General features: G+C 35.4%; 1 protein-coding gene across 1 annotated transcript; it reads right to left on the bottom strand.

Moving 5' to 3' along the window:
• Window positions 1–18,871: 18,871 nt before the first annotated feature.
• On the bottom strand, window positions 18,872–25,216 carry LOC143023768 (uncharacterized). Its single transcript, XM_076182381.1, has 5 exons — window positions 24,970–25,216; window positions 24,626–24,814; window positions 23,991–24,375; window positions 22,907–23,706; window positions 18,872–19,722 (listed from the first exon to the last, which is right to left on the bottom strand). The coding sequence occupies exons 3-4, from the start codon at window positions 24,357–24,359 to the stop codon at window positions 23,338–23,340; spliced, it is 738 nt and encodes a 245-aa protein (XP_076038496.1). The 5' UTR covers window positions 24,360–24,375; window positions 24,626–24,814; window positions 24,970–25,216; the 3' UTR covers window positions 18,872–19,722; window positions 22,907–23,337.
• Between the last annotated feature and the right edge of the window lie 2,766 nt (window positions 25,217–27,982).

Here is a 27,982-nt window from a genome sequence, read left to right as displayed (position 1 = left end):
TTGGGGAGGTGGGATTGGGGTTACCGGAGGGCAGGTAGAACATGTCCAAGTGTTTGTGTATTGGTTTGTGTCAGCAAGTGTTGCACAAGTGAGGTGGGCCCAGTTTTTGCATCAGCTCTACGCAGATGGCACCGATCCCCAAGAGAGCCGAGTTCATAGTAGAGTTGAGTTCATAGTAGAGAGTAGAGTTCATAGCAGAGAGTCGAGTTCATATCAGAGAGTCGAGTTCATATCAGAGAGTCGAGTTCATATCAGAGAGTCGAGTTCATAGCAGAGTCGAGTTCATAGCAGAGAGTCGAGTTCATAGCAGAGTCGAGTTCATAGCAGAGAGTCGAGTTCATAGTAGTCGAGTTCAAAGCAGAGTCTAGTTCGTAGCAGAGTCTAGTTCGTAGCAGAGTCTAGTTCGTAGCAGAGTCTAGTTCGTAGCAGAGTCTAGTTCGTAGCAGAGTCGAGTTCGTAGCAGAGTGTCGAGTTCGTAGCAGAGTGTCGAGTTCGTAGCAGAGTGCCGAGTTCGTAGCAGAGTGCCGAGTTCGTAGCAGAGTGCCGAGTTCGTAGCAGAGTGCCGAGTTCGTAGCAGAGTGCCGAGTTCGTAGCAGAGTGCCGAGTTCGTAGCAGAGTGCCGAGTTCGTAGCAGAGTGCCGAGTTCGTAGCAGAGAGACGAGTTCATATCAGAGAGTCGAGTTCATATCCGAGAGTCGAGTTCATATCCGAGAGTAGAGTTCATATCCGAGAGTCGAGTTCATATCCGAGAGTCGAGTTCATATCCGAGAGTCGAGTTCATATCCGAGAGTCGAGTTCATATCCGAGAGTCGAGTTCATATCCGAGAGTCGAGTTCATATCAGAGAGTCGAGTTTATAGCAGAGAGTCGAGTTCATAGCAGAGAGTCGAGTTCATAGCAGAGTCGAGTTCATAGCAGTCGAGTTCATAGTAGAGTCGAGTTCATAGCAGAGAGTCGAGTTCATAGCAGAGAGCCGAGTTCATAGCAGAGAGTCGAGTTCATAGCAGAGAGTCGAGTTCATAGCAGAGTCGAGTTCGTAGCAGAGTCGAGTTCGTAGCAGAGTCGAGTTCGTAGCAGAGTCGAGTTCGTAGCAGAGTCGAGTTCGTAGCAGAGTCGAGTTCGTAGCAGAGTGTCGAGTTCGTAGCAGAGAGTCGAGTTCATAGCAGAGAGTCGAGTTCATAGCAGAGAGTCGAGTCGAGTTCATAGCTGAGAGTTGAGTTCATAGGAGAGCTGAGTTCATAGCAGAGAGTCGAGTTCATAGCAGAGAGTCGAGTTCATAGCAGAGAGTCGAGTTCATAGCAGAGAGTCGAGTTCATAGCAGAGTCGAGTTCATAGCAGAGTCGAGTTCATAGCAGAGAGTCGAGTTCATAGCAGAGAGTCGAGTTCATAGCAGAGAGTCGAGTTCATAGCAGAGAGTCGAGTTCATAGCAGAGAGTCGAGTTCATAGCAGAGTCGAGTTCATAGCAGAGAGTCGAGTTCATAGCAGAGAGTCGAGTTCATAGCAGAGAGTCGAGTTCATAGCAGAGTCGAGTTCATAGCAGAGAGTCGAGTTCATAGCAGAGAGTCGAGTTCATAGCAGAGAGTCGAGTTCATAGCAGAGAGTCGAGTTCATAGCAGAGAGTCGAGTTCATAGCAGAGAGTCGAGTTCATAGCAGAGAGTCGAGTTCGTAGCAGAGTCTAGTTCGTAGCAGAGTCTAGTTCGTAGCAGAGTCGAGTTCGTAGCAGAGAGTCGAGTTCATAGCAGAGAGTCGAGTTCATAGCAGAGAGTCGAGTTCATAGCAGAGAGTCGAGTTCATAGCAGAGAGTCGAGTTCGTAGCAGAGTGTCGAGTTCGTAGCAGAGTGTCGAGTTCGTAGTAGAGAGTCGAATTGATAGTCGAGTTGATAGTCGAGAGTCGAGTTGATAGGAGAGTCGAGTTGATAGTTGAGTTCGTAGTCGAGTTCATAGTTGAGTTCGTAGTCGAGTTCATAGTAGGGAGTCGAGTTCGTAGTAGAGAGTCGAGTTCGTAGTAGAGAGTCGAGTTCGTAGTAGAATGTCGAGTTCATAGTCGAGAGTCGAGTTCATAGTCGGGAGTCGAGTTCGTAGTCGAGAGTGGAGTTCATAGTAGAATCGAGTTCATAGTAGTGAGTCGAGTTCATAGTAGAGTCGAGTTCATAGTAGAGTCGAGTTCATAGTAGAGAGTCCAGTTCATAGTAGAGTGTCGGGTTCATAGTAGAGAGTCGGGTTCATAGTAGAGTCGAGTTCCTCGTCGAGAGTCGAGTTCCTCGTTGAGAGTCGAGTTCCTAGTCGAGAGTCGAGTTCCTAGTCGAGAGTCGAGTTCCTAGTCGAGAGCCGAGTGCCTAGTCGAGAGCCGAGTGCCTAGTCGAGAGCCGAGTGCCTAGTCGAGAGCCGAGTGCCTAGTCGAGAGCCGAGTGCCTAGTCGAGAGTCGAGTTCCTAGTCGAGAGTAAGAGTTCATTATGACGCCTTAGAACGGAAAATGCCCAGGATTTTTTTTTTTTTTTTTTATCTATGATTGTGTTTAGAACCCATTTTTTTTTTGTCCTAATTTATTTGTTTCCATCCTGCCAGGTTACTTGAAGCAATTTGGCCTGCGCCCGCCCAGTGACAGACGCACGCTGACGAATAGGCTCCAGACTACACGAATTGCGGTTGCCTGCCTATAATGAATGCCAATGTATTTTTTGACATAGATTTTTATGAATTCATCATTTTTTGGCATCCGACCTAGATATGGACCAAAAGGTCTCCTGTCGGCATGCATGCTCTGCCTTTGTAATCCTTTGAAACACTGGTGTCTTTCTCCTATACGAAGTACCAGCATTTGTTAATAAAATTTGTTTGAATAAAATGACTTTTATTCTGGTTGCCAAGTGTCTTCCAGTTTGTCCCCAATAAACATGATTATAATGTAGATGTATTATACCTGATGGTCTATGTACACTATTGAGCTAAAGGCTAAAAATAAGCCCTTGGGAGTGACATGTAACTACCAATAAAAAACAAAAAAAAAACAACTGCACATTTTCTTCACCTAATTTATCTTTTAACGATACTGTTTAACAATACAAAAAAAAAAAAAAAATAATAAATAAATAAATCTATACCCTCGTCAATAGTGCGAAGCCAGACTAACATGGTCTTCAGAAGTTATATGATTGTGAAGATAATTAGAGACTTTAAAAATAAAATGTAGCAGACTGCATGTTCTCCACCTGTATATCTTTTAGTTACTAGATGATAATACAAAAAATGGTCTCTTAAGCAGATGGGCACCAATATGCAAATAAAATGACACTAATGAAGGATGTAGAGAGGACGGGAAAAAATTGCTGAGTAGATGATAATATGGACTGAGAGGGTTGCATACGGAATTGATTGGCAAGAAATTTGATGTGGAAGTAGTGGCTGGAACTACTCGTGGACTTGAAAGTGCAACTAATATATAAATAAAGGACATCTCTGAAAGCATGTCTGAAGACAGGCGAGAGAATGAAATAAAAAAAAAATATATATAGACAAGAGAAAAGGTATTTGTGAAGGTATAACATTAGAAAAATATATATAATAAATAATGGGACATTATAAAAAAAAAAAAGTTGGAAAAGGATATTACATTTGACCATGATATGGAAGGAAATAATTGAAATGGAACCATGCAAAGGATTTTATGTAATTGTTAGTTTTTGTTTATTAGTATATACGTACATTGTATATTTGTCAAGCTGTATTTTTTTTTTTATAATTATTTTTTTTGGTATGTATTTAATTGAATGTTTGTTTCCTTTCCCTACACATGTGATATTTGGTCAAGCACACAGGAAGTATTTGAATAGAAGGTAAAGAAGTCGAGAGAATTGAATAAAGTATACATATACACGAGAGAAAACGAATTTAAGGGATAACGTTAGAAAAGGAAAATATATGCATATTATGTATGTGTATATATATATATATATTATATATATATATAATAATATGCATATACTGTATGTATGTATGTATATATATACTTATATACTGTATATAAGTATATAGATATTTTTCCCCGACTCCAGGAATTTATTAAATAATTAGTTCCGTTTTTTTTTTTTTTTTTTTTTTTTTTTTTACATATTTTTTATACAGAATTTAGGACTTTTACATACTTCAGGACTTGTTGCAGACTTCATGACTGTTTTTTTTTACAGACTGATTTTTACAGACTTCAGGACTTTTGACAGAATTAAGGACTTTTTTGTACCAACTTCAAGGATATATATATATTAAGAGGATTTTTTAGACTATTTTTTTTAAGACTTTCAGGACTTGTAAGACTTCAGGACTTTTTAGAGTTCAGTTCTTTTTTTTAGACTTTCAGGACTTTTTGGACTTTAGGATTTTAGACTTCAGGAATGTTTAGACTTGAGAAAATTTTAGATTTCAGGATATTTTGACTTTCAGGACTATCTCGACTTCAGGACTAAACGTAAGAAATTTAGAATTCAGAATTTAGACTTCAGGATTTCAGACTTCACGATTTTAAGATATGACTTTTTAGAATTCAGGACTTTTCAGAAGTTTTTAGAATTCAGGACTCTTAGACTTCAAGACGTTTTTATAGACTTTAGAACTTTTTACAGACTTAAGTTTTTTTTATACAGACTTTAGGATTTTTATATACTTCAGGACTTATTACAGACTTCAGGATTTTTTTTTTTACAGATTTTACGAATTTTTACAGACTTCAGGACTTTGGACAGAATCAAGGTATTTTTGTACAGAATTCAGGATTTTAGACTTCAGAACTTTTAGACCAGAATTTTAGACTTGAGGATTTTAGACTTCAGAATCTTAGACTTCAGGAGTTTTTAGAATTCAGGAGTTTTAGACTTCAGGATTTTAGACTTCAGGACTCTTAGACTTCAGGACTCTTAGAATTCAGGACTAGTAGACGTCAGGACTTTTAGACTTCAGTATTTAGACTTCAGGACATTTTATAGACTTCAGAACTTTTTACAGACTTCAGGATTTTTTTTACAGACGCCAGGAATAGTTCCGTTTTTTACATATTTTTATACAGAGTTTAGGACTTTTACATACTTCAGGACTTGTTGCAGACTTCATGACTTTTTTTTACAGACTTTGTGATTGTTTACAGACTTCAGGACCTTTGACAGAATTAAGGACTTTTTTGTACCGACTTCAAGGATATATATATATATATATATATATATATATTAAGAGGATTTTTTAGACTATTTTTAAGACTTTCAGGACTTGTAAGACTTCAGGACTTTTTAGAGTTCAGGACTTTTTTTTAGACTAGGATTTTAGACTTCAGGAATTTTTAGACTTGAGAAAATTTTAGATTTCAGGATATTTTGACTTTCAGGACTATCTCGACTTCAGGACTAGACGTCAGAAATTTAGAATTCAGAATTTAGACTTCAGGATTTCAGACTTCACGATTTTAAGATATCATGACTTAGAATTTAGGACTTTTCAGAAGTTTTTAGAATTGAGGACTCTTAGACTTCAGGACTTAGACTTCAGGACGTTTTTATAGACTAGAACTTTTTACAGACTTCAGTTTTTTATACAGACTTTAGGATTTTGATATACTTCAGGACTTATTACAGACTTTTTACAGACTTCAGGACTTTTTTTTTTTTTTTTTTACAGATTTTAGGACTTTTTACAGACTTCAGGACTTTTGACAATGAAGGTATTTTTTGTACAGACTTCAGGGCTTTTTTCTGCAGACTTCAGGATTTTTTGCATAATTCAGGGGGGTATTTACAGACGTCAGGATTTTTTAAACTTCAGGATTTTTCTTACAGATTTCAGTTTTTAATGTATTTCAGGACTTTATATACACTTGAGGAATTTTAGATAGACTTGAGGATGTATATATAGACTTGTCAGGATTTATATAGACTTCAGGACTTTTATAGACTTCAGGACTTTTTATGTACAATTCAGGACTTTTTAATTTACACTTCAGGACTTTTTATATACAATTCAGGACTTTTTACACACACTTCAGGATTTTTTCCACACACACACTTCGGGATTTTTTATATAGACTTCAGGACTTTAGATAGACTTAAAGACTTTTACATATAGTTTAAGACTTTTATGTAGACTTCAGTAGACTTCAGGACTTTTTATTTAGACTCCAGGAATTATATATATATATAATATATATACATATATATATATATATATATATATATATGAGAATGATAAATGTCTAATCTTTGCATACTAGTTTGACTTTATTTATCATATGTATTTGTAATATATATATATATATATATATATATATATATATATATATATAGAGAGAGAGAGAGAGAGAGAGAGAGAGAGAGAGAGAGAGAGAGAGAGAGATTTTTTTTTTTTTTTTTTTTTTTTTTTTTTTTTTTTTTTTTTTAAGTGTTTGAGCATATCTAGCCATTCTGCCCAAAATTAACACTTACACACGCTTATGCAATTATTTTCAAATGAAACCTTTTCTCTTAATTTCATAGCATTATCTAATCGTCATATATATTTTCCCATGTCGTCATTATATGTTTTTCATGGATTGATAAGCGATTACAATTGTATGTGTCGTTTGATCAAAAAGAGAGAAAACAAAAACAGGGATAACTTTAGAAAAAAAATAGTTTAAATACGCATATATATTGATAAATAGATAAATGTCTTTTTTACATACTAGTTTGACTTGTATATATATATATATATATATATATATATATATATACACACACACACACATATATATATATATATATATGTATATATATAGAGAGAGATTTATATATATACACGATATATTGATAAATAAATGTCTTTTTTGCATACTAGTTTGACTTTATTATATATATATATATATATAAAATTAAGGACTTTTTATACGCATTTCAGGACTATTTATACACACTTCAGGACTTTTTATACACACTTAAGGTCTTTAGATAGACTTAAGGACTTATGTAGACTTCAGGACTTTTTATGTAGACTATAGGACTTTGTATGTAGACTTCAGGACTTTTTTGTTTATTTAAACTCCAGGAATTTTACAGACTTCACGACGTTTAGATTTCACGATTTTTAAGAGACTTCAGGACTTTTTTCAGACCTTAGGACTTTTGAACTAACTTGAAGATTTTTTTTTTTTTTTTTTTATAGAATTCATGAATTTTGTAACAGAATTCAGGACTTCTTTTTACGGACTATAGGACTTTTGTGAAGGGGTAAGAGATTAACTCATAAATCAATACACAAAATATACTTTGAAAAAACAGTAATGTTTACTACCGTGCGCGAGATGTATTGATGCTTAAATGTGCACACACGCAGGTGAATACATGAATATGCAAGTTTTGAGTCTCTAATATCGGAAAGAAAACGCCTTATGTCAAATAAAGAAGGCAGAGTATGAAAATAAGGACTGGGTATAAGCAAACATTGCTAAATGAATAAATGAATATAAATGGGCCAATTCTTTACATATCCCACAACAGGAAACTGTTTCCTTGCAATTAGGCTTCGATTCTTACATATATGATTTGATGGGCAAGTGTAATTGATAAAAAGCAATAAAGTGCGCCATTATATCTAATTGAATGATTGAATTTTCTCATGATATGAATATAATGAGAAAGGGCAAATGTTACAACGAAGGCGAAGTAATTGATAAAACGGTTGGAAGGGAAATGGCTGAACGGAGACAAATAAGAACAATAATAATTAAAAGATAATTTGTTTTATAATAAAGAAATGATAATACAACATGAGGAGAGGCTAGAATTGAATAGCCACGTATACAATGACACGACAGAGAAAACGTAATTGGTTCGGGATAACCTTACAATATATATATATATATATATATATATATATATATATATATATACTTGAGGACTTTTTAGACTTGACAGGATTTTAGACTTAAGGAGTTTTTCGACGTCAAGAAATGTTCGACTTGAGAATTGTTTAGACTTCAGAATTGTTTAAACTTCATGAATTTTAGCCTTCAGGAGTTTTGGACTTTCAGGATTTTTTTTTATAGAATTTCAGGACTTCTTAGACATCAGAAATTATAGACTTCAGAAAATTTGAGACTTCAGGAGTTTGTGACTTTCAGGAATTTTTAGAGTTCTTAGACTTCAGTATTTTAGACTTCAGAATTTTTAGACTTGAGGAGTTTTTAGACTTCAGGACTTTTATATAGACTTCAGGACTTTTATAGACTTCAGGACTTTTTATGTACAATTCAGGACTTTTTAATTTACACCTCAGGACTTTTTATATACTTTTATATAGACTTCAGGACTTTTATAGACTTCAGGACTTTTTATGTACAATTCAGGACTTTTTAATTTACACTTCAGGACTTTTTATATACAATTCAGGACTTTTTACACACACTTCAGGATTTTTTACACAGACACACTTCGGGATTTTTTATATAGACTTCAGGACTTTAGATAGACTTAACCCATTCAACTCCGATGACAAGATGTCTTGTCATTTGGTCAAATAAAACAAAAAATCATAAAACACCAAAATGTTTGATCAAACACCAGAAAAATATGACGTCAATCCTCGCTTCGCTCGCAGCGAAGCGAGGACTGACGTCATATTTTTCTGGTGTTTGATCAAACATTTTGGTGTTTTATGATTTTTTGTTTTATTTGACCAAATGACAAGACATCTTGTCATCGGAGTTGAATGGGTTAAAGACTTTTACATATAGTTCAGGACTTTTATGTAGACTTCAGGACTTTTTATTTAGACTCCAGGAATTATATATATATATATATATATATATATATATATATATTATATATATATATGAGACAATGATAAATGTCTATTTTTTGCATACTAGTTTGACTTTATTTATCATATGTATATATATAAATATATATATATATATATATATATAGAGAGAGAGAGAGAGAGAGAGAGAGATTTTTTTTTTATCTACCCATTCTGGCCAAACTTAACACCTACACACGCTTATGCAATTATTTTCAAATGAAACATTTTCTCTTAATTTCATAGCATTATCTAATCGTCATATATATTTTCCCATGTCGTCATTATATGTTTTTCATGGATTGATAAGCGATTACAATTGTATGTGTCGTTTGATCAAAAAGAGAGAAAACAAAAACAGGGATAACTTTAGAAAAAAAATAGTTTAAATACGCATATATATTGATAAATAGATAAATGTCTTTTTTACATACTAGTTTGACTTGTATATATACACACACACACACACATATATATATATATATATATATATATATATATATATATGTATATATAGAGAGATTTATATATATACACGATATATTGATAAATAAATGTCTTTTTTGCATACTAGTTTGACTTTATTATATATATATATAAAATTAAGGACTTTTTATACGCATTTCAGGACTATTTATACACACTTCAGGACTTTTTATACACACTTAAGGTCTTTAGATAAACTTAAGGACTTATGTAGACTTCAGGAATTTTTATGTAGACTATAAGACTTTGTATGTAGACTTCAGTACTTTTTTGTTTATTTAAACTCCAGGAATTTTACAGACTTCACGACGTTTAGATTTCACGATTTTTAAGAGACTTCAGGACTTTTTTCAGACCTTAGGACTTTTTAACAGACTTGAAGATTTTTTTTTTTTTATATAGAATTCATGAATTTTGTAACAGAATTCAGGACTTCTTTTTACGGACTATAGGACTTTTGTGAAGGGGTAGGAGATTAACTTATAAATCAATACACAAAATATACTTTGAATGAACAGTAATGTTTACTATCGTGCGCGAGATGTATTGATGCTTAAATGTGCACACACGCAGGTGAATACATGAATATGCAAGTTTTGAGTCTCTAATATCGGAAAGAAAACGCCTTATGTCAAATAAAGAAGGCAGAGTATGAAAATAAGGACTGGGTATAAGCAAACATTGCTAAATGAATAAATGAATATAAATGGGCCAATTCTTTACATATCCCACAACAGGAAGCTGTTTCCTTGCAATTAGGCTTCGATTCTTACATATATGATTTCATGGGCAAGTGTAATTGATAAAAAGCAATAAAGTGCGCCATTATATCTAATTGAATGATTGAATTTTCTCATGATATGAATATAATGAGAAAGGGCAAATGTTACAAGAAAAGGAAATGGACCCAACTTTTCGGAAATGACACGAAGGAAGGCGAAGTAATTGATAAAACGTTTGGAAGGGAAATGGCTGAACGGAGACAGATAAGAAGAAGAATAATGAAAAGATAATTTGTTTTTTAATAAAGAAATATGAATAGAACATGAGGAGAGGCTAGAATTGAATAGCCACGTATACAATGACACGACAGAGAAAACGTAATTGGTTTGGGATAACCTTACAATATATATAAATATAGTTTTAGACTTTTAGACTTTTTAGACTTGAGGACTATTTTGACTTGAGGATTGTTTTTTATTTGTAGGACTTTTAATATACACTTGAGGACTGCTAATATACACTTCAGGACATTTTGATACGCACTTGATGACTTTTGATACACACTTGATGACTTTTGATACACACTTGAGGACTTTTTACACACGCTTTAGGACTTTTTATACACATTTCAGGAATTTTATACACCCTTCAGGACTTTAGATAGACCTAAGGACTTTTTATACACACTTCAGGACTTTACATAGACCTAAGGACTTTTTGTATACACTTCAGGATTTTTATATATACTTCAGGACATTTTGTATAGACTTCAGTACCTTTATATATAATTCAGGAATTTTATGTAGATTTCAGCACTTATGTAGACTTCAGGACTTTTTATCTAGAATTCAGGACTTTTTATTTAAACTCCAGGAATTTTATAGACTACACGACGTTTAGATTTCAAGATTCTTAAGAGACTTCAGGACTTTTTTCAGACCTTAGGACTTTTTAACAGACTTAAAGATTTTTTTAAATTGAATTCAGGAATTTTGTAGCAGAATTCAGGATTTCTTTTTACAGACTATAGGACTTTTGTGAAGGGGTAAGAGATTAACTGATAAATCAATACACGAAATATACTTTGAATGAACAACAATGGGATTCTGAACGCGAGATGTATTGATGCTTGAATGTGCACACATGCAGGTGAATACATGAATATGGAAGTTTTGGGTCTCTAATACCGGAAAGAAAACGCCTTATGTCAAATAAAGAAGGCAGAGTATAAAGATAAGGACTAGGAATAAGTAAACATTGCTAAATGAATATAAATGGGCCAATTCTTTACATATCCCACAAAATGAAGCTGTTTCCTTTCAATTAGCCTTCGATTCATACATATATGATTTCATGGGCAAGTGTAATTGATACAAAGCAATAAAGTTCGCCATTATACCTAATTGAATGATTGAATTTTCTCATGATATGAATATGATGAGAAAGGGAAAATGTTACAAGAAAAGGAAATGGACCCAAGTTTTGGGAAATGACACGAAGGAAGGCGAAGTAATTGACAAAAGGGTTGGAAGGGAAATGGCTGAACGGAGACAAATAATAATAATAATAATTGAAAGATAATTTGTTTTATAATAACGATATATGAATAGAACATGAGGAGAGGCTAGAATTGAATAGCCACGTATACAATGACACGACAGAGAAAACGTAATTGGTTTGGGATAACCTTACAATATATATATATATATATATATATATATATATATATATATATTTTGTAGACTTGAGGACTTTTTAGACTTCAGGACTTTGTAGATTTCAGGACTGTTTAGACTTCAGGACTTTTGATATACACATCATGATTTTTTATATACACGTTCAGGACTTTTTATACGCAATTCAGGACTTTTTATACGCAATTCAAGACTTGTATACACAATTCAGGACTTGTATACACAATTCAGGACTTTAGATAGACTTCAGTACTTTTTGTATAGACCAGGACTTTTTATATATATACTTCAGGACTTTTTGTATAGACTTCAGGACGTTTATATATAAATCAGGACTTTTATGTAGATTTCAGGACTTATGTAGACTTCAGGACTTTATATTTAAACTCCAGGAATTTTATAGACTTCACGATGTTTAGATTTTACGATTTTTAAGAGACTTCAGGACTTTTTTCAGACCTTAGGACTTTTTAACAGACTTAAAGATTATTTTTTATTGAATTCAGGAATTTTGTAACAGAATTCAGGACTTCTTTTAACAGACTATAGGACTTTTGTGAAGGGGTAAGAGATTAACTGATAATTCAATACACGAAATATAATTTGAATGAACAATAATTATAATATCGTGCGCGAGATGTATTGATGCTTGAATGTGCACACATGAAGGTCAATAAATGAATATGCAAGTTTTGAGTCTAATATTGGAAAGAAAACGCCTTATGTCAAATAAAGAAGGCAGAGTATGAAAATAAGGACTGGGTATAAGCAAACATTGCTAAATGAATAAATGAATATAAATGGGCCAATTCTTTACATATCCCACAAAATGAAGCTGTTTCCTTTCAATTAGCCTTCGATTCATACATATATGATTTCATGGGCAAGTGTAATTGATACAAAGCAATAAAGTTCGCCATTATACCTAATTGAATGATTGAATTTTCTCATGATATGAATATAATGAGAAAGGGAAAATGTTACAAGAAAAGGAAATGGACCCAAGTTTTGGGAAATGACACGAAGGAAGGCGAAGTAATTGACAAAAGGGTTGGAAGGGAAATGGCTGAACGGAGACAAATAAGAATAATAATAATTGAAAGATAATTTGTTTTATAATAAAGAAATATTAATACAACATGAGAAGAGGGTAGAATTGAATATCCACTTATACAATGACACGACAGAGAAAACGTAATTGGTTTGGGTTAATTTTTACAATATATACATATATATATTATATATATAAAAATATGTATATATATATATATATATATAGAGAGAGAGAGAGAGAGAGAGAGATAGAGAGAGGGAGAGAGAGAGAGAGAGAGAGAGAGATTTTTTTTTTTTTTTTTTAATTGCAACAGTATTTTATTTCGCTAATTATTCTTTCCCGGGTTCATTAACTGCACATAAAAATATTTTTGGTTTATGTGTTAATAAAAAAATATTTTAGATATTACAAATTATTTTTGGGTATTTTTCTTTAGTATGGGATGCATTTTCGTATTTTAGATTGATTGCTATGGGAAAAATTGTTTTCTTAATGAATGTTTCACATTACAAGTAAGATTTGAGAACGAATTATACTTGTTAAGTGAGGTTCCACTGTATATAATAATAATAATAATAATAATGATAATAATAATTCTTGTTTGCTCCTTTTACCCCCTGATTTTAGGTTTGGTATCGAAATTTGGGGTAATGCAAATGTAGTGCACGAGTGTAGTATAGGGATCTAAGAATTCAGCTTGTTTGTCTGCCTGCCTGCCTGCCTGATTCTCTATCAGATCAGCAAGTGCCTAACACTCTCATCTCTTCTATTTTGCTGAAATTTGGTTTATATGTAGTTTTAGAGCTCTAAACACATTTCTAAAATTTTAAGGTCAATCTAAAGAACCGTTCAGGAGATATGACTTCAGATATTTTGAGGTCACTTAATAACATTTGGTGACCAATAACTAGGGTAATATAAGTCATAGTTATATAAATGTATTCAGAATTGGAAAAAGACAAGGAATCCAAAATATTAAGAGTTTTACAACTCTAGGTTGATAAATAATAATAAAAAAAAATCCCACTTTAGCAACAATTTAAGGTCAAGATTTCATCCCTGGGTATAAAAAAAAAAAAAGAAAAAAAAAACCCTGTAGATAAAATGAAATAAAATAAAATATAAGCTTTGGCTATTAGAATCAGTAAAAAAAAAAATTTTATGCTAATGTTTCTCACATAAGTGTGAAAAATAAGCACAATCGACGAACATATATGAAATGTGCTGATATGAAAAGTGCAGGCATAAACTTTTTTTTTACTGATTCTAATAGCCAAAGCTTATGCCTTCATTCTTCTCATCTATATATATATATATATATATATATATATATATATATATTCATATATATATTCATATATGTATACATATCTACATTTTTTTTTATACCCCAGGGGTCAGATCTTGACCTCAGATCTAAAATAGGATTTTCATTTTTCAACCTACAGTTCTAAAACTCTAATATTTGGATTTCTTGTCTTTTTCTGATGCTAGATATTTATTCATTTATATAACTATGACTTTTATTACCCTAGTTATAGGTCACCACATATCAGTGACCTCTCATATGACCTCAAAATATCTGAAGTCATATCTCCTGAATGGTTGCTTGGATTGACCTTAAATTTCAGAAATGTGTTTAGGCCCCTAAAACTATCTATAAACCAAATTTCAGCAAAATCGGAGAGATGAGGGTGTTAATTTGAATTTTCTTCTATCAGAGAATGCCCTTATGTATGTATGTATATATATATATATATATATATATATATATATATATATATATATATATATATATAATATACAGTAGATATATATGTATATATATGTATGTATATAATATATATATATATATATATATATAATATATATATATATATATATATATATATATATATATATATACAGTGGTACCTCCCAAGTCGAACAAAAATTTTGGCACAATTTTGCTTTCTGTGTCTAATATCGCTCCTTTCTCAAATGTTGTTGGCCAACAAAACCCAACATCTTGAACAAATGTCTGCCAACAATGGCTGCCCAGTCTTGAGCATTCTCCTGTGCTGTACAAATGGTCTGTTTTGCTGACTTTTTTTTTTTTTACATGAAGTGAAAAGTGACAGTGCAAGTGGTAACAGGATAAATATGCATTATAGTATTCAGCTGAAGCAGGAAATGATGAAGAAAAGAGAGAGTGATGTGTCTATTAGTGACCTAGCCAAAGTGTGTGGAATGTCCAAGTCCATTATTTGTACATTTATGAAACATAGACACTAAAGACTACTGATGTGGCTAAAGGAGTGTTTGGGAAATCAAATAAAAGGCTACAAAATTGATAAAAATAGAACAGTTGCTCTTAGTTTGGATGATATACAATTGAAAGGAGAGTGTTTCTGAGGTCACAATATATGTAAGAAGTTGCACAGTGATTTAGTAGCTAAAACACACAGTACAAATGACTCTGATACTCGAGAATTCAGAGCAAGCAGAGGTTGGTTTGACAAGTTGCGCAAATGAAGTGGCATTCATAGTGTTGTAAGTCAGGGTGAGGCAGCAAGTTCTGATAAATATGGTGCTGAAAAGCTTGTGGGTGAGTTTGCTGCTTATGTACAAAGTAAAGGTTACCTCCTACATGTTTTTAAATGTGATGAGACTGAACTATTGTGAAAAAAAATGGCCAAGAAAAGTCTACATTACTCATGAGGAAAAGACACTTTCTTGGGACAAGCCAAAGAAAGACAGGTTGAATCTTTCATTAATGTGTGCTAATGCAAGTGGGGACTGCAAAATAAAACTACTTCTTGTCTACCACTCTGAAAACCCACAGGTCTTTAAGAGGAACTATGTGCACAAATCTGCATAGCCAGTAATGTGGAGGTCAAATTTAAAGGCTTGGGTGAAGAGAATTCTTTTTCTTCAATTGCTCAGATGTTTCAGGCAGTTGCTTGATAACTTGTCTAAGCCAGTGGGCTAGGGGCTGGACCAGGCATCATTATCTACTTGAGTCCTTACACTTCACACATGAGTATGAAATGAGTATGAGTATACAAGTTTTTGTATTTTTGTTGGAGAAAGGTGGAGTATTTTGTGTGTCTAGTCTCATCTTGCATATCTCAGATTATTATCCTGGAGTAGCTTGGTAGGTTCAAAGATTGTTCTGAAGTATTTGTTGCATTGTTCCTTGGTTAATGTCATTCTGTTTTTAGTTGCAGCAGCTACAGTTTTTGTGGCTGGGGGTGGATACATATCCTTGAGTTTATATATACACTATATATATATATATATATATATATATATATATATATATATATATATATGCATTAAAAACCCATTATTATTTGGATTTAAGAAAAGAAGGAAGTAACGAATTTCCGTATATTTCAATCACTTACTGTGATCCTCTTCAAGCGGAATACATAGACAAGAGAACATACATATCTTATATACAGATGAGAGAGGTCAAGTTAGGGAACATGGACAAGACATCTCATGTGACATCTATATTGTTACGCGGGTTATGTGGTAAATCGTCCGCTTTTACAATGTAAGGAAATAATTTATGAATTGCCAAGGTGGTTATGTAATCTGGTGACCATTGGTCTTTTGAGATATTGAAATTCGGGAATTGTTTTATTAAGGAAGATTCAATAATTTTCCTTTTATAACTACATTTGGCAGTTCATAAATTATTTCCTTACATTGTAAAAGCGGAATATTTACCACATAACCCGCGTAACAATATAGATGTCACATGAGATGTCTTGTCCATGTTCTCTAACTTGACCTCTCTCATCTGTATATAAGATATATATGTTCTCTTGTCTATGTATTCCGCTTGAAGAGGATCACAGTAAGTGATCGAAATATACGGAAATTCGTTACTTCCTGCTTTTCTTATCTAAAATCCAAATAATAGTGGGTTTTTAGTGCAATTACTAATGTGTAATGACATTACTGGACAGTGATATATATATATATATATATATATATATATATATATATATATATATATATATATATATATATATATACATATATATGTATATATATATATATATATATATATATATATATGAAGTATTTTTTTTAGTCAACATTTATTTGGGGTTTATGGTTTCTGCATATCTTTCCCAATTTTCCCTCTTCTGTGTTTTTTTTTTTTTTTTTTTTTTTTTTTTGATGTCTATTATGTAGATGTATCTGTTCTCTTTCTTGGTATGTATTCAACTTCAGTTGTTTCTCTCTAGTGAGTAGTTGGGGTTGTATTCTATTTTACCTTATTTATCTACTGATCCTATCAGTTCATTTATTTTCTATTTTTCATTTTTATAGCTTCACAGTGATCATAAATGCAGGTATAATGTTGACTATTCATATATATATATATATATATATATATATATATTTTTTTTTTTTTTCATTGCCTATAGGCAATTCTTGGTTGTATACTACAACACTTCTACCCCCAAAGTGCATGTATGCTCTTTTATTTTATTTTCATTCCCCTCATATCCTTTCATTTTCTCTCCTTCAGAATGATCCTCGTAAAGGACATGACCTTGCCATGACCATGGACTATTGTCTAGATGTAGCCAAACTTGCCAAGCCAAGCTTGTGGAATTTTCTCACAATAATATAAATGAACTGTCATAATAGCTCAGCTAATTATCTTCTCTTTTTTCTTTTCATGATTTGCTATACTAAAATTCATTCACTTGGTATTAATATACAGTACTAGTAATCTCAGACATAGCTCCATAATCTGATGTTGAATACTCAGGAAAAGTATCAGGTAATGATGAAGTCTTTATTGATACAACATTTCATTCATTTGAGCTGTGTCAAGTGCATGTACTTGATAAAGCTCCAGCCTCAAATGGTTCTTTTCCTGACTTATCATATAACCCATGCAATGTATAAGACCAGTTTCTAGCCCTAAAATATTATTTCCAAAATTTGGGAGGGGGTCTCATATATGGGGTCTAAGAAATGAGCTTAAAAGTCGTCCCCATATTTATCACATTCAATGTTAAAGTTTAAAACAAAGCCAATTATTCATCTTTCAGTGATACCACATAATTCTAAGATATATATCAACTTCATATACTTACTGATTTAAATGATTTGTACTGAATTTCAGAGAAGTACTTTTAAGTAAAAATCGGATGCAAGGCTACATCTGAAACATGCTGCTTTTTTTTTTTTTTTTTGGCCACTTGAAAAAAGTTAATGGCTGCTCAAGACATCTTGAGACTGATATGCTTTCTAAAATAACATATGCCTATATTTCAACAAGAACCCACTGTGTTGGATAAGAAGAAATGAAATAGATGATATCCATATATTTCGATCACGGACTGTGATCCTCTTCACTGAAGAGGATCACAGTCCGTGATCAAAATATATGGATATCATCTATTTCATTTCTTCTTATCCAACACAGTGGGTTCTTGTTGAATTTTTACAAATGTGTTATGACATTACTTTGTAGATATGCCTATAAGTATATTACAAAAAAAAAAAAAACTGCATAAGTTTCAACTTTCTTGGAGCCATTGAAACGGAGTACAGTATATATATATATGTATATATTATATATATATATATATGTATATGTATATATATATATATATATATATATATATATATATGTATATGTATATATATATATATATATATATATATATATATGTATATGTATATATGTTAATATATATATATATATATAAGTACATGTATATATATATATATATATATATATATATATGTATATGTATATATATATACATATATATATATATATATATATATATATATATATATATATATATATATAAATATATATATATATATGTATATATATATATATTCCCATTAGCAATTACCAATTTGCCAGCTCGTTAAGTCCAATTCAATTATCCTATTTGGGTGCCAAAAATCTAAGTCCAATTAGAGATTATCCAATTTAATTTTTTTTTTTTTCAAAAGTGATTCAATATTTTTAAACATGATCCAATGTTTTTAAAGTGATTTTCAATGTTTCTAAAGGGAATTTAATGCTTTTTTACCTTAAAGCCATTTCTAACTAATACAAAGAGAAACCAAACTTTTAAGATGAAAAATAAGCATTTTATTCTAATTAAAATATAAAAAATTAAACTATACAGTACATGTTACACAAAATACACATAGTAATACTAGTATATTCTCCCAGAAAAAAAAGATAGGGTTAATCAACAACTTTGTTCCATATATACCTTATAATATTTAAAGCTTTCTACACATAGTAATACTAATATATTCTCCCCCCCCCACAAAAGATAGGGTTAACCAACAACTTTGTTCCATATATACCTCATAATATTTAAAGCTTTCTACTCTAAGCCCTCCAGATTAGTCTTCATTTTCCTCCACCTCCTGGACCTTCTTGAGGAGGTGGAGGTTGCCCTTCATGAAGACAAGGGCCTCAAAGTTTGGTGCAGTAAGGGCTGCCCTCTTAGGCCTGCGGACATCCGATCCATAGCTGAACATGTGCTCAACTGAGGCAGAACTCGGGAGTGGCGTGTTATACTTGAGGAAGAGGGTTACCCAAGCATCACGGAACTTGAGCGGGAAGAGATTGGGCGAGAGCACCGGGTTCCCCCTCAGCGGTTTCTTCGACCAGTTGTTGACCTCTTCCCTGACCTTCTCCTTGAGGCTCTCTTCTTGCTGCTCATCCAGGTAGTGGACCATGCTGCTGGAGTCTAGCTGGGGTCCCTGCTGGGGGGCAGGGGGGTCCAGGTGCTTGTCAGGCCAGACAAGGGCGAGAAAGTCCCTGAGGAGCTTGTCTCTCACCAGGTCGCAGTAGACCTCATTGTCCTACAGTCTCCTGCAGATGGCTCTGACTGTGGCAAGCTTGTGGTGGGGGTGCAGCGCTGTAGCCATCAACAGGTCCATGTCCATAAAGAGGTGGCTGAACCTGGAATAGAAGGAAAGTAAAAAATAAATATATAAGATTCGTCAATTGAAAAATTAAATTTCATTACACTGATTTCAGTTCATTTCAAATGTATCATTTGACCAGCAAGGATTAATGTGGATAAAGGTGAAACTGGGAAGGGAGATGTGGGTTTTCGTGAGTGCATATGGGCCTGGTAGTCAGAAGAGAGTAGAGGGGAGCCTTGTTGGATAGATTCAAATGAGTGCACAGAGGGATTAGGGAGAAATGTCAGTGTAGTGGTATTGGGAGACCTAAATGCTAGGGTATGAAATGAACCAATAGATGGAGTGGTTGGTAAATGTCAAGTTCCAGGAAAAAATTGTAGTGGAGAGTGGATCATAGCAAATACAGTGTTTAGGAAGAAAGTCAAGCATAAGTACATATGGGAGAGGGTGGTAGATAAAACATCAATGGACTATATAGTGGTAACCAGGAGCATAGTAGGAAGAGTTAAAGATGTACATGTTCTAAGGGGAGAGAGTGGGGGAATATCAGGTAATTTTTTGGTGGAAGGTAAGTTGAGAGTGGAGGATAGATGGAGAAAGAGGAAAAATGAACAAGTAGGGAGGTGCTTACAGTGAACTGCTTAAATGAGAAAAGGAAAAGGAGTACAAGAAGAAGAAGCTGAGAGAGGAGTGAAGGACAGAGTAGAACTAGGATTGGAAGAGGAATGGGGATGGTTCAAGGAGGGAGTCACAAGGTGTGCAAAGATGGTGTGTGGAACAAGGAGGACAGGAAGAAATAGAAGGAAGGGTAATGAGTGGTGGGATGAAGAAGCGAAGAAGGTTGTAGAAGAGAAGAAGCAGGCTTTCACAGATTGGTTACAAAATAGGACGAGAGAATCATATGAGAGGTACAAAGAAAAGAGAAGAAGAGAAGTAAAGGGCAAAATGAAGAGGGCAAAGAGGAGAGCAGATGTGAAATGGGGTAAGAGGGAGGGTGGAAGGGTGTGGAGTGTATTCAGGGATGGAATGGGTGGGAATGATTTTATGCCTTTTCCTTTTTGGCTACCTCCCTTGTAAGGGGGAAAAAGCCTTGGTATATATGTGTATGTATGTGATAAAAAGATGTTTTGGAAAGAAATAACAGAGGAAGAGGAAGCGAATCAAGTAGAGAAGAAAAGGTAAAAGGTGCAGATGGAGAGATGATAATAGGAGAGAGAGCAGTAAGAGGAAGATGGGCAGAGTATTTTAGGGAGTTGCTAAATGTGAAGGAGGATTGGGAGGGAAAGGTAGTTGTAGTGGGAAGCACTAAGAAAAAGAGTGATGACTAAGGAAAATGGAGGAGAAATAAGGAAAGATGAGGTGAAGGCAGTTGTTAAGATGATGAGAGCAGGTAAAGCACCTGGGTTGGATGGGTGTCATGCAGAATGTCTAAAAAAAAGGAGGTACAGTGACGGTGGATTGGCTGGCTGGTGAGGTTATCTAATGTTTGTTTAAGAGAGGGTAGAGTGCTGGAGGACTGGAGGAGTGCCTGTATAGTATCACTTTACAAGGGAAAAGGGGACAAGTGTGAGTGTAGTAGTTTCAGAGGGATCAGTTTGTTAATTGTAGTTGGGAAGGCTTATGGGAGGATCTTGATTGAGAGGACTAGGAGAGGAACAGAAGGAGTAATTGGTGAGGAACAGCATGGGTTCAGGACAGGTAGGGGTTATGTGGATCAGATCTTTGTAGTAAGACAGATATGTGAGAAAGCTATAGGAAAAGGTTAGGATGTTTTTTGAGCCTTTATGGATTTGGAATAGGCTTATGATAGGATAGACAGGAAGGCAGGCACTGTGGAAGGTATTGCAAATATATGGGATAGGAGGAAAGCTTTTAAGAGCAGTCAAGAGTTTTTATGAGAGAAGCAGAGCTTGTGTTAGAATCAGAAATGGAGAGAGTGAATGGTTTGAGGTAAAGGTGAGACTTTGCCAGGGGTTTGTTATGTCGCCCTGGCTGTTCAATTTATACATGAATGGGGTGGTGTGAGAGGTAAATGCAAGGGTAATGGGTCGGCAATTGGGGATGGTTAAAGAAAATGGAGAAAAGTAGGAGATAAGCCAGTTGTTGTTTGCTGACAATACTGCACTTGTAGCAGGATCAGAGGAGGAATTGAGGGAGTTAGTGACAGAGTTTGGGAAGATGTGTAGAAGGAAACTGAAGATAAATGTGGGTAAAAATAAGGTGATGAGATGTACAAGGGGAGAAAGTGGCAGCAGACTGAAAGTGAGTATTAAGGGAGAGCGACTGGAGGAAGTGGATAGCTATGGATACTTGGGTGCAAATGTGGTGGGAAAGGGAGGAGTAGAGGTGGAGGTAGAATGTATATTGGGAGAAGCAAGTAAATGCCTTGGGAGATTAAAAAGTGTAATGAGAAATAGATATTTGGGAATGGATGCTAAGAGGAGATTATATAAAGGAGAGGGGTTACTAGACTGGATAGAGTGAGAAACAGGTGAGGAGGAGGAGAATGGGGATGGAAAGGGAGTTGGGAGATAGGGTTGACAAAAGAGTATTGGGATGGTTTGGACATGTGGAAAGAATGAGTGAAGACAGATTAGTAAAAGAGGTGTGGAAGGCAGAGGTAGAAGGAGTGAACATGAGGGGATGACCAAGGATGAGATGGATGGATGGATGGGATAAAAGGGGCATTGGGAAAGAGGAGAATGTCTATCGAGGAAGGACGGGAGAGGACAGAAGATAAGAGTGAATGGAGAAGGGTTGTGTATGGATGATGCTGTGATGCATGAAAGGGAGTGGATGGGGGATGAGGGAGTATGTGTGAAAAATAAATGGATGCAGCCTAAAGGGATTTCTCCCCATCTTCTCCATTTCTGGAGGAGGGGATGGAGAGGGGGGGGGGTCATTGATTTAATAAAGCAACCTTGTTGTGGATGTGCTGTCTTGTGACACTGCTAACCCAGGGCAGTAGGCGAGATGCAGGGGTGACCTGTCATCCAGGAGAAACCAAGATGAAAGGGAAGGAGGGGGGGTGGATAGGAATGGAGTATGTGGGGATGGAATAGGTGGAAGTGGATTTTATGCCTTTGATTTTTGGATACCTCCCTTGTAAATGGGAAAAATCCTTTGGTATATGTATGTATAAGAAGAAAAAAACACTTATTGAATCTTAACTCACTGTGATAAAATATAATAATAAATAATAATATAATATGACTAACCTGCCATCAAAGCCCTTTGTTCCTCCAGGCTGGTGAAGGAGGTGGGTGGGCCACCAGGTTCTGGGCATGGACAATGCTGTCATCGCATGACAGAAGCGCCTCCAGGGAGTCTTTGAGCACCTGGAGGTGGGGGAGAAGGCATCCCATGTATGCCCTCTCCTCCCCCTGGAGTACATCCAGGCAAGCAGCGAGGGGGGTAGTCACCTTGACGTACTCCGACCAGATGTGCACGTCGTCCGTCCTGCGTGATGTGCGGCAGGGGGTGGGTGGGGGCGCTCCCGTTGACAGATCTGGTTCAGCTTGTTCCTCTTGTCCAAGTCGAGCATCTCGGTCATTAGGCACTTGTAGGCGTCATGGGTACAATTCCACATGGTGACGCCGGCCGGGGGTAAGAAGCTTCTTGCCCAGAGCAGATTTAATGTCATTTGCGGTCACTGTCTTTCTGTTCTGGGCATTCCACATGCTCTGGGCTTTGGCGGCTGGCTCGTTGAAGACCGGCCTGCTGGGCTGGCTGGGTGGTCCAGCCGCCGGGCACGTTCTCCACATCCATGGAGGACCTGTAGCAGGTTTATTGTGTGTGCCGCACAGCGGTGATACTTGGGGAGATGCACCACCTCTTCCTGCTGGTTCACTTCCTCCAGGGCATCTGCTACCAGGATGGTGCTGGTGTGCACCACCTCTGGGTCCATCACCTCTGGGTTCACCACATCTTGTTCTTGGTGCTCGGCATCCCGCTCGATGTTCCGGCTAAAGGTGCTCACGTAGTTGGCGCCGCCATTATCAGTGGTGGTGCTGACAACCTGAAAAACAAAATAAAGTTTCAAAACAAAGTTTAATTTCATTTATCAGTATATGAACTTGAAGAAGAATGATTCTAAATTCAATTGACGATAGTGATCACTTCATTATTTTTAAGGACTCCCTCAGTTCTCTTCAAAGTATTAACGACAAATGTACAAAAATATATTTCACGCAGACTACAGCATGAAATTCATACAGTATTGCAAAGTAGAAATGTAGAATTTTGCTGGATACCTGGGCAAATACAAAGACAAATATGTATAAATTCTTAGAGTTTGCACACCTTTCTTTTGATGCCGAATTCGTCATGCAGCTCAGAGATGGCCTCTGCCAGATAGGTCCCTGTCTGGTTCGTGGTGATCTCCTTGATCCCTAGGACGGCAGAGTGCCTCTTGAAGGTGTCATTGTCCAGCCATGTCACCGATGTCATCCCCAGGAAGGCCCTGTTGTTTACCAACCAGCTGTCGGCTGTGGTGGCAACGAACTCCCGTTTGATGAGGAGATCTGTCAGGTCGGCCTTGGCCTGGTCCCCCATCGCCCTGATGTCACGGGTGAGTTTCTGCCTAGAGGGAACCTTGAACTGTGGACAGGCATATGCCCACAGGGCCTTATTGTGCTTATTGTCTGTCTCTGAGGCTGAGGCAGGCTTCATGCAGTCAATGAAGGACCTGAAGCAAAATTAGAAATCTGAGAATAAATTTAGAATTACAAGATTTTTTATTCATTATATAATTTTTTACATGAGTGTATGAAACATAAGTTGTTAAAACATGCTTACGAAGTAAAAACAGAAAAATGTTAACAGTTTAAACCATCTATATTGTTCAATCATTCAGTGTCTAAACTGAGTTTCACAGTTTTAAAATCAAAACAAAAAATATATTGATACTTTTAAGTTGAAAAATGAAAATGACTCACCTATAGTACAGGTCAAGGCACTTCTTCTGGGAGAATTTCTCCTTGAAGCTCTCCTCCTCAATGCTGGCCTGCCTGCCTCTTGGTCTCAACTACATCCCGGGAGGACTTGTGGCGGCCCCGTTTGCTGACGCTCTCGAGAGCTGCCTTGAGGTCATGGACTTGACCAGGGTGGTACCTCTGGTAGTGCACCTAAAAAGTAAAAACAAAAATAAATTAAAATTCATATGATAAAAACTAAAAGTAAATGCCTAACTTTAACTCTTTTTATTCCTTGTCAAATATAAATCCTGGTAAAAAAAAAAAGTCTTTCAATAAACTGTTAAATAAAATGAATTTAAAGTCACCTTCAGGTTGGAGCCTGTTGTTCCATGCTGAATTTTGAGTGTCTTTGATCAGCACTTGGTGCAGGTAGTAGCCTTGTTGTTGTTCTTCAGGACCCTGAAGAACAGGGCGATGTGCCTCCAACTGTTCTCCTGGCTGAGGGTGGAGCAGCTGTCCGTCTCCATTGTGGCTTTGCTCTCAGCTGACACGTTCGAGTCAAATGACATACTGCTTTGGGTCAGGGTGTCCTCCACGCCCCCCATGATGTTATCGTTGTTGCACACACTAAGTTCTGTAAAAAAAAAAAATCAGTATTCAGAACCAAAATGACAAAATACACAAATAAATGCCAAGTTGAATGTACAAATGAATGCTAACTAGCAACAAGCAAGTGCGCTGGTGTGCATGAATACATGATGAAACTTGTATGAAATGGCTAATTCATGAACTTTAAGCTTGATTTATCGTTACTTTATGGAACTAATAGTCTAGATATGAATACCATTAGAACGAAATAGAAATACTAAATCCAAGTATTAATGTTGTAACTTACTGGCACTGAGGTCCGCAATAGCAGGAAAATGAAAACGGAAGGATTACTTCGAAGTGTTTACAAGTGGTGACAAGGGAGCAGCGCAGCAGCTGCTTGCTCTTACAATGACTGGCTCTAAACTGGTGTGGCGCGTCACCCGATATGAGATGCGTACGAAAAACCAAAACTAAACACGTATTATACCTACTTTTTATTTGTAAAATGTATCTTTTTTAAGATATATTATTTAATTAATCATGATATTTTATGCATTATATTATAGAGAATATATGAAAGTATGAATAGAAATGAATATAACAAAAAATATTTATTTGAGAAAAATATAGAAAAAATGATAAAAATACCACTATTGAGAAAAAACAAAGACAACGTCGACCTGGATCAATCATAAATTGCTTTAAATTTTCAGCAGTTTGATTGCAATTATCTGATTTGTTTGGTGGGGGTTAGTCTAATTTGATTATCTGATTCGAAAATACAAATCTGATTAATCGGATAATTGGACTTCCAAATCAGACCGCCCACCTCTGTATGTGTGTATATATATATGAATATATATATATATATATATATATATATCTATATATATATATATATATATATATAATTGGTGAAAAATGTAATAATACATTTGTAAATCACAACTGACACCACAGTCCGAAGAGTTGAGTAAGTGAATCTATATATTTTGATTGCTAATTGGAATCCTGTATGGTAATACAAAGTGTGAGGAGAATGCTATCTTAAATAGCATCTTCTTACAAAGGAAAAGGAACTAGGAAAAGAGTATATGTCACTATCCTCACTCTCTGGTGACCTGAGGGTGACATGAGGTCAGGTCAGGGGGAGGGGGAGGATACCTGTTAACAATATGTTTTGTTATACATATCCTGAAATTATGTCAGGGGTCCATTGATCTTTAGAAATATTCATAGCAGGAAGATAGTCTATTAAAGTGGATTCTACCATTTTCCTTCTGAACCCACAACCAGATTTGTAAATAAGTTCAGATTTGTCCCAGTCCATCCAGTGATTTAATTTATTCACCTTACTTTCAACCACATTTGCCTTCAATTTTCTCTACTTACACACCTTACCAAACTCCATCATTAATTTCCTTAATCCCTTCTCTGATCCTGCTACAAGCACAGTGTTATCAGCAGGCTTCAACTGGTTTACCTTGCATTTTTCTCCATTTTCTTTAACTATCTATCTCCAATCCCTTGCTGCCCATTATCCTTGCATTTACCTCCTGCACCACCCTGTCCATGTACACATTGAACAGCCATGGTGACATGATACATCCCTGGCACAGTCCCACCTTTAACTCAAACCACTCACTCTCTCCATGTCTAATTCTAATACAGGCTCTACTACTCTCATAAAAACTCTTGACTGCTCTTTGAAGTTTTCCTCCTATCCCATATATCTGCAATATCTCCCACAGTGCCTTCCTGTCTACCCTGTCATAAGCCTTTTTCCAAATCCATAAAGGCCCCAAAAACATCTTTACCCTTTCCTAAAGCTTTCTCACATATGTGTCTTACCAAAACATCTGATCCACACAACCCCTACCTTTCCTAAACCCACTCTGTTCCTCACTGATTACTCCTGTTCCTCTCCTAATCCACTCCACTCCAACATTCATTACCACATATATTCAAAACTCTTCATTCCCTCCAGCCTCTCATCTTTCACATTCACCAGGTATAACATCTAAATATCCTTGACTTACTAGTAATCAATCATATTTTCCATTCACTACATAAACACCTATTGCATCATAAGATACATAGGGAACATACCTAATGCTGCTGCCTCCATTTCTTTTCCTGATGGTCTTTTCTCCTGCTTAATTTGTACCATTCCTGCTGGCAAACTTGAAAAATCATGCTCATTGAATAATTCATCTTTTTCCTCCACTGCATCTTCAAAAGTTATTTCTTCTTTCACTTCCACTGCCTCCTTTACATATGGATACTCCTTTGTTGCAATCTCAAGAGGGTCATCTACAGTTGCAGCTGGAACACAGCAACCCTATTGAATAGAGCAGAGCTCAGTCCGATATGCCATGCCATGCCAATGCCTTCTTTCAATCATGGTATAACCACTACTGTATCCAACTAAAGATATATAAAAATACAACCATTACTTAATTCAAAACTCCTCATTTGGAAACCTTTGATTCAAGGTCTTTCATGTAAAGGAAACCACTATACATTGGCATCCCAACACAAAATCATATCATAAACATAATACAGATAAATATCAATAGCATCATGAATAAACACATGGAACTGCTTCAGTTCATTTGAATGGTGTGGCAAAGGAAATAAATACAAGAGTTTGGAACTGGTGAGTGAGAATGGAAGGGGGAGAATGCATCAAGTAGCTGGTGATCCAAGTTGACAGTACATGTGTAAAGAAAGTTACAAATGAATGTAGGTAAAGTTATGAGATGTACGGAGTGATACTGACAGTGG

The sequence above is a fragment of the Oratosquilla oratoria genome, unplaced genomic scaffold (genome assembly GCF_046742065.1).
Source record: "Oratosquilla oratoria isolate Oo_2021 unplaced genomic scaffold, ASM4674206v1 SCAFFOLD58, whole genome shotgun sequence".
Lineage (NCBI taxonomy): Eukaryota > Metazoa > Arthropoda > Malacostraca > Stomatopoda > Squillidae > Oratosquilla > Oratosquilla oratoria.
This window is presented reverse-complemented; position numbering and strand designations above follow the sequence as displayed.